The sequence below is a fragment of the Cheilinus undulatus genome, linkage group 14 (assembly GCF_018320785.1).
Source record: "Cheilinus undulatus linkage group 14, ASM1832078v1, whole genome shotgun sequence".
NCBI lineage: Eukaryota > Metazoa > Chordata > Actinopteri > Labriformes > Labridae > Cheilinus > Cheilinus undulatus.
The window spans coordinates 2,958,844-2,971,984 of record NC_054878.1 but is presented as its reverse complement, the minus strand read 5'-3'; the positions used below and the strand labels follow the sequence as shown (position 1 = coordinate 2,971,984).

The 13,141-nt window shown below is 40.9% G+C and overlaps 1 protein-coding gene across 1 annotated transcript; it reads left to right on the top strand.

The window, feature by feature from the left end:
- The first annotated feature begins 2,163 nt into the window (after window positions 1–2,163).
- Window positions 2,164–12,730, top strand: LOC121521768 (oocyte zinc finger protein XlCOF6.1-like). The gene is made up of 4 exons (XM_041805928.1): window positions 2,164–2,413; window positions 10,395–10,791; window positions 10,879–11,500; window positions 12,710–12,730. Exons 1-4 carry the CDS (start codon window positions 2,245–2,247, stop codon window positions 12,728–12,730), a joined length of 1,209 nt encoding a protein of 402 aa, XP_041661862.1. The 5' UTR covers window positions 2,164–2,244.
- The last annotated feature ends 411 nt before the right edge of the window (window positions 12,731–13,141 follow it).

The following is a 13,141-nucleotide window of genomic DNA, read 5'->3' as shown; positions in this document are numbered from 1 at the left end:
TTTTCTTGGGAAATTGGAGGATTTATTCAAAAATTTGGGGGAATTGAATTGGGAATTTTGAGGTAGAGGTTTTTGAACTTTTGAGAAATTTTCATGAAAATTTTAGGGAATTAATTTGGATATTTGGAGGTTTCCATCATTTTCATTAAATTTTGGAGATGGGTTAATATTTTATTTTTTAGAACTTGTCATTAAAATTAAGGATAAAGTTCCTAGATATTTGGGGGATTCACTTGAAAATCATCATGAATTTGCATGGATTTTTTTTTTTTTTTTTTTTTTTTTTTTTTTTTTGAATGTCAAGGCTTTATTATGAAGCTTCAATTAAAGATTTGATGATTATATAAAGGAATTTTGTGGTACTTTTTGAAGTTTTTTTCTTTTGGTTTTTGGAGAGGAAATTTTTCCAAGAAATTCCTGTTCAAAAACCAGCCTGATGTTTTAACTTATCAGACCTTCCTTATCCCAAAAGATCAGCAAAATTTTAAAATGCTTTCCAAACAAAAGCTCACGTCTCAGGAGGTTAAATGTGCTAAATAAGGCTTTGAAAGAAAATACTGTGTTGTTAAAGGTATATTACACTAGAGTCGGGTCCCTATTTCTTTTTCTCACTCTCAAACTTTCTAATGCAGTGAGAGAAATGATCTTGAACGTGTCTGTTAACACTTGTTCTGAGCTCAAAGTGTGACAGCTATCCTGCTCTGTGGGTGAGCAGATCTAAAATCAGCACAACTTTGGAATAGGAATAGGAATAGCTTTATTGTCATTGTAACAAGTACAACGAAATTCAAGTGCCCACCAATCTGTGCAAGGAGTATAAAAGCAATAAACAACAACTAATACATAAAAAGAAAAACACAATAGACACACAACAAACATTCATCTGTCGTCAATATTGCATGAACCCTTTAAAAAAAATAAAACAGCAGCGTATGTTATGTTATGGCTTTGTTCAGTGTGGATATTGCTGTAGGGTAAAAACTGTCTCTGAATCTATTTGTTCTTGTTTTCATTGACCTGTATCGTCTGCCTGATGGCAGCAGTTCAAACATGGAGTGACCCGGGTGAGAAGTGTCTTTGGTAATGCTCTCAGCTTTCTTTAGACAGCGGGATCTGTGCAGTTCTTCAAGGACAGGGAGAGGACAGCTGATGATCTTCTGGGCAGAGTTAATGACCCTCTGGAGCGCTTTTTTCTGTGCCACTGTGCAGCTGCTGAACCATACACATATGCAGTACGTGAGGATGCTCTCGATTGAGCACCTGTAGAAGGACACCAGCAGCCTCTGGGGGAGCAACTTTAAGACACATTGTTGATCAGTGATAGTCAGAATGATGGGTGGATCATATTGGGCTCTTATTTTGTTCATTTTCTGTTTCCTCTGACCAGATTGGAGTCAGGATTATTGCTCAGATATGTGCTCTGTGTCTTGGTGACGTTAAACCTAACCACAATAATCATGGGACAGTAGTAGCATCAATGTGATTACCTCTACCCTAATGTCAAGAAAAGATGCTCAGTTTAAAAATGACTCCCATTTAAAAGCATGCAGCAGAATTAGCATGTTAGCATTTCTCCTAAAACTCCAGAGCAACTAAAGAGGGCCAGCTCTTACTGTGTGTGCAGACCACTGCCCTACATGTGACATGGTCACTGCTGCAGACTGACTATGGATCCTGTGTTGGCTGAGGAAGTAAATAGTATTTACTTCAGTGACACAATGTTCTCTCATGAATGTTGGCAGTAACAGACAAAAAGGTTGAGAGGAATGTGAGGATTGTGTGTTTGATAGACGTCTCTGAAGAAGCACAGTGAAGCCAATGTGCCACAATCCTGACGTGCACCAAACCTTGAGGGCCGCTCAGTGCTGCTTGCAGCCCCAGTTATTATTATTGATACTTGAATGGAAATCACAGAAGACTGCTCACACATGACTACAGCATTCAACGTGCTAGAGAAAGCTCTAGAAGTGGAGCTTGACTGTCTACAAAAGTATAGTCTCATATCAAGCATTATGTAGAATTTTTGAGATTGTGAGAAAAGAAATCAGTGGCAGAACTCTCAGTCAGGCATTTCAACAACTATCAAAATACAACAGTAGGTGGCGGTAATGCTCCGCCGGGTACAGACCGCCATTACAGAAGAAGAAGGAGCTGTTTGTGGAGTCTCCCACATGTGGCTGTGCTAACGTTAGCAGAGTAATGTTGTAGTTTTCTTTTCCTTCTTGGACTCTTGGATGTGTGGAAATGTCCGGGTTTGAGGATCTTAAAGCTTTATTCGGACGGAGGCTGCTCGCTGCGGTTCTCAGAGACCAGAGAGGACGAGAAACAAGATCTGAATACGAAGAGGAGCTCCACCGCCAGAGAAAGCTGCTGGATGTGATTTTAACCCCTGAGATAAAGCTGCACAGAGCAGGTGGGTTTATTTACACTCACAGAAACCTGTTACCTGTTACAGTTTGGAGTTCACACCAAAGACATGCTCCTTAGGTCAGTTTAAGACTCTAAAACTGGTCGTGGGTGATTGGGGGGATGGTGGTTTTCCTCTACTTCCCTCACTCATAGGACTTGTTGAGCAGCTTGTTTCACTGCTGTATAAACCAGGACCTGGCCATGTCATGTGACTATCTGTATCAGCAAGTCAAGCTGCCAACGTGTGTCAACAACAATTTTGACATCTGGCCAATATGCACCATTTCACTAAGCTCTAACCTGACTCAATGTAACCGCATTTACTCCGTAAGGATGAATGTTCCAGTATGTGCTTGATTTGGAAAGTAAAGACTTTTGTTCTGCTGTCAACAATCGTGTCTTCTTCATTATGTATTCTTTCCACTAGTGTTTGGTGAATGCATTGGAGGGGTCAGTGCAATAAATGTCTTTTTATAATAGATCTATAGGTTGGAGACAGATATCAGAAAGATATCAGCTGATGTATCCATAGATCCGGGGTCATCGAGTTCATCTGCACAAGAGCCAGATTCAGTCTTGATAGAAACTCTGGGGGCCGCACTTTCACATAAACAAAAAATTAAATCAATATTTAGGTCTGATTTAAATATTACTGCAGTAGTATTTGGATCAGGACATTTTTAGTCATTACCAGTGAGATCTATTATCTGTAATGCAGCAGGACACAAGGAGACAGGCCTGACAGCAGAACTGGCTGGGCCCTCCCCAGTTGTGGTTTAGCACAGGTATTAACTCATTTTAACAACTTTTAACCCCTTTTTGCCCCTTTAACCTATTTATTGCCATTCTTTAACCCTGTTTAACAAATTTTCTGGCATTTTTAACCCCCCTTGTGTCACTCCTTTTTCAATTTCTGCCACTTATAACCCCTTTCAATTACTTTTTTTTGCACAATTTTTTACCACTTTTATAACAATTTTTGTAACCTTTCGCCCATTTTACTACTCTTCTACCCCCTTTTTGCATCATTCCTGCCAGTTATTGCGCCTCTGTGCCACTCTTTAACACCTTTTTATGACTTATTTTAGCTATATTTTTGCCACTTTTAACCAATTTCTGATACTTTTTTCCATTTTTGGCTAATTTTTGCCCCTTTTAAACCACTTTTCCTGTATGTTTTATCCCTTTTGTGGCACACTCGTATCAATTTTTGACCGCTTTTTATTACTTTTTGCAAACATTTTTTTCCACTTTTTATCCATTTTTGTTACTCTTTGCCCTTTTTTCCTCTCGTTATTTTTTGGCACATTCCTGCACATTTTCCTGCAAATTTTAGTCTTTTTATGTCACTCCACAACCCATTTTGCCACTGATTTTTGATACTTTCTAACCCCTTTTCATCACTTTTTGGTGACATTTCTGCAAACCTTAACCCCCTTTTTTAATATTTAATAAAATGGCTTTTATATTTACCATAAAAACAAATCAAATGTTAAGTTAGTCTAAAGCTGTTTCAATATTAGTCATTTTGTGATGGATTTTACAGCTGCAGACATTTAAAGCCAAAGGATACTCATAAAACCACAACATCTTATTTTCCTCCTTTTCTGAATTTATTGATTTTGTGGGCCAGACAGGAAGCGTTGGGGGCTGATGTGGCCCAGAGCACATACAGACGGTGGAGACAAGACAGAGACGAGCAGGGACTCATAACATTTTAACAGTTTGAAGGTGTTAAGGGTGTATGTCTTTGTACTTGTGTGTGTGTGTGTGTGTGTGTGTGCATATATACATACATAAATAAATACATACATACATATGTATGTGTGTGCATATATTTGTTTTTGGGGAGGCATAACAGAAAGGTGAGGATATGGTTTGTCGAGTTAAGTTGTGATTGAGTTGTATAAATACATGGTAGACAGGGAGGGAGACACTGTAAGAATGCAGTATATACTGGTAGGGTGTATGTATATGGAAAAGAGTGGTTTAGGCAGAAGAAAGAAAAAAATACTAAATGTTCAAGAAGGAATAGAAAAAGAAAAAAGAAACAGAACAAAGGGACCAAAAGAAAAAAGGAAAAAAAATAGCAATAATGATGATAATAATGCCACACTTTGGAGTCTTTTCATTGCTGTTACAGTTCTTGCTTCCACATCTAGTCTTTGGTCTCCATTTGTTTTTATAAAATAATTAGGGCTGTCAATAGATCAAAATTTTTAATCGTGATTAGTCACACAAATTCCATAGTTAACTCATAATTAATCACAAATTAATCACACTTTTTTGTTGTCTCTTCTAAATGTACCTTACAGTACTTTTTCTCAAGATTCTGATCTGACAAACTACGGGATGGGTCGAGGGTCACGCAGAACGCGCATGCGTTAATCGTGCGACAAAAAAAATGAGCGGCGTTAAAAGTAATTTGAGTTAACGCGATATTAACGTGTTAACTCTGACAGCCCTAAAAATAATTAATTTTCCATTTTTCAAGTTCCCTCCTTTTATCTTATTTTTGTTAATTCTTCTTCCCACATCCCCAGAAAACTCTTAATTGTTACTGTGGATAATGTGGATAATTTCAGGTGACCCTACCTCAGTCGCCCCCTGACCCTTTGGAGGGAACCGGCTGATGGGTACACCTGTTGACAGTTTGTCAACCAGTTGAGCCACTCCCAGACCCAAAGGGACGGAGTCTGCTCGTATGGGACATTTTGTGTCTTTATCAATCCACCATTGAAGGGTCGGGGGGGGGGCACTAGGAGAGACTAGGATGGAATGAGCATAATTAATCAGTTCTGGGCTTTAGGACATTTTTAGACACTTAAATCTGCAACTAAATGTGGAATATTATAACAAGAAGAGAAAAGAAGAACACAGAAATAAAGGCTGTGACACAATTCTCTTCTGGTGATTATTTTAAGTTAAAATCAGAGATGGTCATGTGACCTGCTGCAGTTTTGAAGGTTTTCAAATAAACGCTGATAGTTAATGTTTTATTCAGTTGGAGGGGAGAGTTGTGCTTCACATCAATGTACACCGTCAGTGGAGTGCTAAGCCCAAGTTCAAAAATCATTCAAATTCCAAAAAAGGCAGCACATCTCAGAATCCAAGTTATGGAGGACAAAACATCACCATTTTGACTTGTTTATTTGGCTCACATCACAAACGCTTACGTGTTTCGGCACAAGGCTTTCATCAGAGCATTTGTTAGACTGAATCCACAGATTCCTTTTTGAACAACTCACAAGAGCAGAGTCACTACACAGCTGGAGGCTGTGTCTAATTAGACAAGAACCAATCACCTCTCTGTCATTGCTAAATCTGCAGGAGCTGATGACACTTTACAACCAAGTTAACTTCTGCAGCACAACAGAAACAAATTCAATCAATGCTGTTATCATTAATCAAAACCCTTATTTTGTCCATCATATTACTTTAAGAAACATTTTAAGCTGAAGTCATCATTGAGTCCATTTGGTGTCATTGTGTTGAGAGTATGGATCTAAAACATTTCTCCCTGAGCTAGTCTCCTCAGGATGTCAGGTAACATGGACTATGCAATTGCCAAACAATATCATGAAGCTAACCATGGTTCACCCTCCTCATTAAAATTCTATGGGATTGAGAAGATCACAAAGCCCAATAGAGGAGGAGACATCCCGTTTGTGATGTGAGCCAAATAAACAAGTCAAAATGGTGATGTTTTGTCCTCCATAACTTGGATTCTGAGATGTGCTTGTAACACCTCACTTTTCTCAAGTCAGCGTTAACCACACACAAAGGGGGAACTTTTAAGGAAAATAGAAAACCTTTTTAGGTAAAGAATATTTCACTATTAAATAAACAACAGCTCTGAACCAAAATAACCAATAAAGCTCTCAAGCAAGCGTCATAAATTCAAAAGATCTCACATTTAATAAATCACAACCAAAACAATGCGCGCACCGCGCGTAAAGTTAAATCAAAACTGGGTCACAACCAAAATAGTAATTAGAACACAGTCTTTATGATTTCTAAATAAAATACAAGTCCCAAACTAACGAAAACCGCAAACTTGTCCTTCTCCAATCACTTTTAAGTGTCTTTTAGGAGTTTTAAAAGTCCGTGACGCACGCAAACGCAATAGTCCTTAATCCATCAGGAAACGAAGAAAAAAACGCAATAAATCCACAGATAGAAAAAAACCCCGAAAACAAAAATATGCGATCGATCGCTGCTACTGGTATACCAGGCTAAAATGTACAAAAAGAGTCGGTCTCACCCAGACCCAGGAGTGTATCCCACGGGAAAGCTTTCTTTGTCCGGCTCCCGGCGCACGCTCCAGCGTCCGCACAGAGAGGTCCAGCAGGAAGATTGCAGTGTTGTTGTTTGTAAGCTGCTATCCGGTTTATTATTTTGAACTTAATGCTTAATTTCCAGACAGCTAGTTACTTTTTTATCTTACTTTCAGGCTCTAATTCTTCAGATATGCCTGCTTCTTTGTCTCTTTTCCCGGTCCTCTGCTTCTCCGCCTCTTCCCCCACGACACATCCTCCTTATATTATCTCGTCTTTTTTTTTTCCTCATTATTTTGATCACATATTAAAACAGATAAATGACAGCAGGTACCCTCACTCCATACCATTACATATACAGGGAATAATTTCTTCTTACATATTTAAAGAAAACCTGCCGTTTTCATCATTCCTTTCATTATCCTTTCGTCACATACACTCATGAATTTATTTATTTGGTGACACCGTCACATGCTGCCTTTTTTGGAATTTTGAATAGTTAATGTTTTATTGTCTCTGAACATACCAGCCCTCACAAACTTGCTTGCAATCCATCTGGCTCCAGAAAAACCTCACAACCACTGTGGATGACCTGACAACACTGCCCTATCCCTCAGCCTTGACTCTCGCTCCCCTAAAATGCCGCTCTGTCGCATACACCTCTCCAGCCCCTTGGTTCACAGCTGAACTCTGTGCCTTGAAGACCTCTGGACATCGGTTGGAAAGACTACACAAAAAGTCAAGCCTCACTGACCATCTGGAAGCATACAAAGAATATGTCAGCTCCTACAAAGAGGCTCTCCAAAGCCAAAACAACCTACTACTCTACTCTCATCAGGGACCAGCAAAATCACCCCAGACAGCTCTTTTCTACAATCAATCGCCTACTCCATCCCATTGACTCCCACCACCCTCCAGCCAGCTCTGATCATTGCTCTAAGTTCCAGAAATTCTTCCAAGACAAAGTAAACACCACTAACAACTCCTGGTACCTGACCCTCCACCACATGACACTGCTCCCTCTGGGTCTCACCTGCCTCAGCACCGTTTATCCTCCTTCTCACTTGTCAACACCCTCCTTGTGACCAAACTGGTCACCAAGGCTAAGGGTTCTACATGCTCTCTGGATCCCATGCCCACCTCCCTGGTCAAAGCATGCCTACCTGTCCCATCATAGTGGAAATCATCAACTCCTCACTAAGAACTGGAATAGTCCCATCCTGCTTCAAATTAGCCTCAGTACTACCCATTCTCAAAAAGCCAGGTATGGACCCGGAGGACCTCAACAGCTACAGACAGATCTCCGACCTTCCATTCCTCAGTAAGATACTGTAAAAAGCAGTTGTCATCCAGCTTCATCACCATATGCTCGACCATGAGCTCTATGAAACCCTCATATCAGGATTCAGACCACACCACAGCACTGAAACTGCCCTCATCAAAATCACTAATGACCTTCTCATAGCTTCAGATTCCAGAAAAATTAGCCTACTCATTCTCCTCGACCTCTCTTCAGCCTTTGATACAGTCTCCCACACCATCCTCCTCAACCGCCTATCCAACCACCTAGGCCTTACCAGAACAGCTCTGCCCTGGTTTCAGTCCTACCTCTCAGACAGGAAACAGTTTGTCACCATTGGCAAGTCCCGCTCTACCCCAACCCCTGTAAACCAAAGCGTACCCCAAGGCTCTGTCCTTGGACCTCTTCTCTTCATCATTTACATGCTCCCTCTTGGTCACATCATTCATAAACATGGTCTCAGTTTCCATTCCTATGCCGATGGCACACAACTCTATCTACACGCCACACCATCCGCTCAGCTCCACCCTCAGTCACTGGTCAACTGTCTGCAAGAAATTAAAACCTGGATGACAGCCAACAAACTCAAACTAACAGCAATAAAACAGAGCTCATGGTCGTGGCCCCCAAAGCACTGCTCAGGAAGGTTGGAGATCTGGTACTTCATGCTGATGGCAATCCCATCCGTCCATCCTCCAAGGTCCGAAACCTGGGCATCATCATGGATTCCACCCTCTCCTTCCAGTCCCATATCAAATCCATAACTAAAACTGCCTTTTTCCATCTAAAGAACATCTCCAGACTCAGACCATCACTCACAGACTCTGTTGCAGAGACACTCATTCACTCATTCATCAGCTCCTGTTTGGATTACTGCAATGGAGTCCTGTTTGGGGTACCTCACAAAGCCCTGGACAGGCTCCAATACGTCCAGAACTCTGCTGCCAGGGTTCTCACTCGCACTAGGCCCTGGCAGCACATCACCCCCACCCTCATCCAGCTCCACTGGCTCCCAGTTACATTCCAAATCAAATACAAAATCCTCCTCCTCACTTACAAATCCCTACATGCCCCTGCCCCTCAGTACCTCTCTGACCTCTTTCAGCCATATACACCAACCCAGAGCCTCCGGTCCTCAGACGCTGGTCTTCTCACAGTTCCCACCTCCAAACTTCGCACCTATGGAGACAGAGTGTTCAGGACTACAGCCCCCATCCTCTGGAACTCCCTTCCTGAAAACATCTGAAATGCTCCATCCTTGGACATGTTTAAAAAACTCCTCAAGCACCACCTGTTCGCCACAGCTTACAGTCTCCCCTAAACCTGCCCCCTACATACACTCAACTTAGTGTTTATCTTGTGTGTTGTCCTGTTTTCCCTTCTTCTGTAAAGCGACCTTGGGTCTCATGAAAGGCGCTATAGAATTCCAAGCTATTATTATTATTATTATTATTATTATTATTATTATTATTATTATTATCCTCAGGTCAGACCAGTCCTAGTATTAGAATTTGTTAATCAAATTATTCAGTGATTCTCTGATTTATTTACTGCAAGAGCACAAATTGTTAAAGGAGAACAGAATTGTGAGTCCCCCCACCATAATCTTCTTAAATCCTGTGGGTAACACTGGGTTTACATAGTCAGAACTCTGAGAATCAGCGCTTTCTGCTGGTGTATAAAATGATTCCTTTGAAAAGTCCGTTCCTTAACAACTGAAAAGTTAGAAATTATCCACCAGCCTGCTGTCAAGCCCTCAGATTCTTCGTGGATTTTTACTTTAAAATGGAAAGCAAGGTTAATTCTAGGAAACTGATTAAAAACACCATATAAAGTATATTATCAGAGCTACTCATTGACAACCACAGCACACTGAAATTGTGCATGAATGGTCAAGAACTTAATAAATGAATGGAGATGAAAGTCTCCTAATGTGAGGCAGCAGTAGAGCTGGGAGATATGACCCAAATGTCTTATCACTACATTTAATGCTGTTTGCTGTAACAGTGTTTTATCACTGTATTACAACACCAAAAGGCATTTAAATTCATGTTAAGGTGCTATGACCCCATTCTCCCCTTGAACAGGCCTGTGATGAGATACTTACCTTGTGTTTGTGTTTGAGATCATCCAAAGATGTTTGATTAAGTCTCTGTGTGTTCAGTTCTCAGCTCCTAGTTTGTTACTGCATCTGTGGTTTCAAGTTTAGATTCTGAGTTTTGTTAAGCTGTGACTAAAAATACCACATTTTTGTTTGTGGCTGTTCACATTAGAATTTGAACATCTTAACAGCTACAGGGTTTTATTGTTAAGAATGTGTCTGAAATAGATAGAACTTTAAATATTTGAAGTCATCTAGGCTCAATCTAACCTCACAGTTTCCCTTGGTGTGTCTTTGTGTATTTCAGTGCTTCCTGCAGACGCCCAGCAGCTGTTGGTGATTAAAGAAGAGAGCCCCCAGGAGGACACTGAGCCCCCACTCATTAAGGAGGAAGAGGAGGAACTGTGGATCAGTCAGGAGGGAGGGCAGTTTCAAGGACTGGAGGAGGCTGACACCAAGTTCCTCTTCAGTTCTTCCTCTGTGAAGAGTGAAGATGATGAAGAGAAACCTCAGTCCTCACAGCTTCATGAGAGACAAAATGAAGAGATGGAAACAGGAGCCAATGGAGCAGAACCAGCCAGGATCTCGGATCCAGAGAAACATTTACAACCAGAGACTGAGGCCAAGACTGTAGAGAGTTCTGGAGGAGAGACCGATGACAGTGATGATTGGAGGGAGACCAGAGAACATCAGTCAGGTTTAAAGTCTGCAATACATATTAAAAATAGGAGACCCAAGAGTAAGAATTCTCACATCTGTTCTGTGTGTGGTAAAGCATTCAACAGAATAAGCTACTTGACACAACACACACGAATTCATACAGGAGAGAAACCCTTCAGCTGTTCTATTTGCAGCAAAAGATTTACACTGAAGAATAATATGAACAGACACATGAGGAGTCACACAGGAGCAAAACCCTTCAGCTGTTCTGAGTGCGGTAGAAGTTTCTGTGAGAGAGGAAGTCTGAAAAAACACATGAGGATTCACACTGGAAAGAAACCCTTCAGTTGTTCTGTTTGCAGCAAAAGATTAACACGGAAAACTTATTTGAATGCTCACATGAGGATTCACACAGGAGAGAAACCCTTCAGCTGCTCTGACTGTGGTAAAGGTTTCTTAGACAGAGGAAGTCTGAGCAGACACATGAGGAATCACACAGGAGAGAAACCCTTCAGTTGTTCTGTTTGCTTCAAAAGATTTACACATAAAAATCACATGGACAGTCACATGATAACACATTCAGTAGGGAAACCCTTCAGCTGCTCTGATTGCGGTAAAGGTTTCTGTGACAGAGGAAGTCTGAGCAGACACGTGAGGATACACACAGGAGAGAAACCCTTCAGTTGCTCTTTTTGTGGTAAAAGATTTACACAAAAAAGTAATATGTTTGCCCATATGAGGATTCACAGAGAAGTGAAACCCTTCAGCTGCTCTTTTTGTGGTAAAAGATTTACACAAAAAAGTAATATGTATGCACACATGTGGATTCACAGAGAAGCAAAACCCTTCAGCTGCTCTGTTTGCAGCAAAAGATACAAACATAAAAATCAAATCGATACTCACATGTGCATCCACTCATGAGAGAAAAGTTTCAGCTGCTCAGTTTGCAGCCAAGAATTTATTTCACAAGCTTCTATGGATGTTCATATGAGAACCCACCCAGGAGAGAAACCCATCAGCTGCTCTGAGTGCGGTAGAGGTTTCTGTCACAGAGGAAGTCTGACACGCGAGGAATCACACAGGAGAGAACCCCTTCAGCTGTTCTATTTGCAGCAAAAGATTTACACAGAAAGCTCACATGGACAGTCACATGATAACCCACTTGAGAGAGAAAGCCTTCAGCTGCTCTGTTTGCAGCAAAAGATTCACACAGAAAACTTCTATGGACGCTCACATGAAGATTCACACATTCAAAAGTCTCCAAACTGGAGTGGGCACGTGAAAACTCACAGAGGTGAGACAACCTACAGCTGCAGTGACTGTTATCAGACATTTGCTTTGCAGTTTCAGGTAAAACATCACAAATGTGTTGGAGGTCAGGCTTCAGAGATTCATCAAATCCTCAGTGAAGGAAAAAGAGACAGAAACAGGAGCAGATGGAGAGGACTGTAGAGAACCAGCAGAACCAGCCAGGAATTCAGATCCAGAGAGACATTTTCAACCAGAGATAGAGGTTGAGACTGGAGACTCTTCTGGAGCTGAGACTGATGACAGTGTAGCAGAATCAAGGCTTAAATCTGCTGCTGTTCTACAACCCTGTCTTAAAGTCTGCAGCTTGGAGAATTGCTGCAGGAATTCTAAAAGTGGGGAGGACTTTTCCCCCATGCCTACCAACCACCCATGTTCGTTTATGAACCTTTCCCAACCAAAGAGCTTCTCAGACAGTAAGATGCTGGACCTGACGCTTCTGAAAAACGAAAGATCCCAAGAGAGATCAACACCTTAAAGTTGGAGTTATCTGATTAGATGGCTGTCGTCAAAACCATATCACAGACTAAGTTTGATCTTACCAAAGCCATAAAAACGGACTCCCTTTTAAACTTTAGATCGTGAACAAAACCTTCCTACCTCTAAACAACAAAACCAGATGGTGATCGTAAATAACCCTTGTTCTCTCTGCAGGACTCAATTTGTATGGGCTAGAAGTACCATAACAGGAAATGTTTATATTCTTCTAAGATAGCTCACAAGTAACACAACAATATGTTTCATATCTCTGTATCTCATGTCAGATTATTGTGGTTTTAATCTAAACGTAGACCCACAGGGCCACCTACTGTCCAGTATCGGTCACACACACATCGACATGGGACAAATTCCCTTTTTTGTGTCTTAATACTTAAAATGTTATATAACCAACTAGCTATGTTGTTTTATGTTTACTTTGTGGCACTTTTATTGATTTTCTATTATTCTAGAAATCTATACCCATTTCTGCTAGTCCTTCATGCTCTTATTGAATTACTAATTTGATGAAGAGTGGTTCATGTAGTGACATTTGATCCTGAGGAGGGAACTCAGAGGAAGACCTCTCCCTCTCGTTTAAGTGTGTAT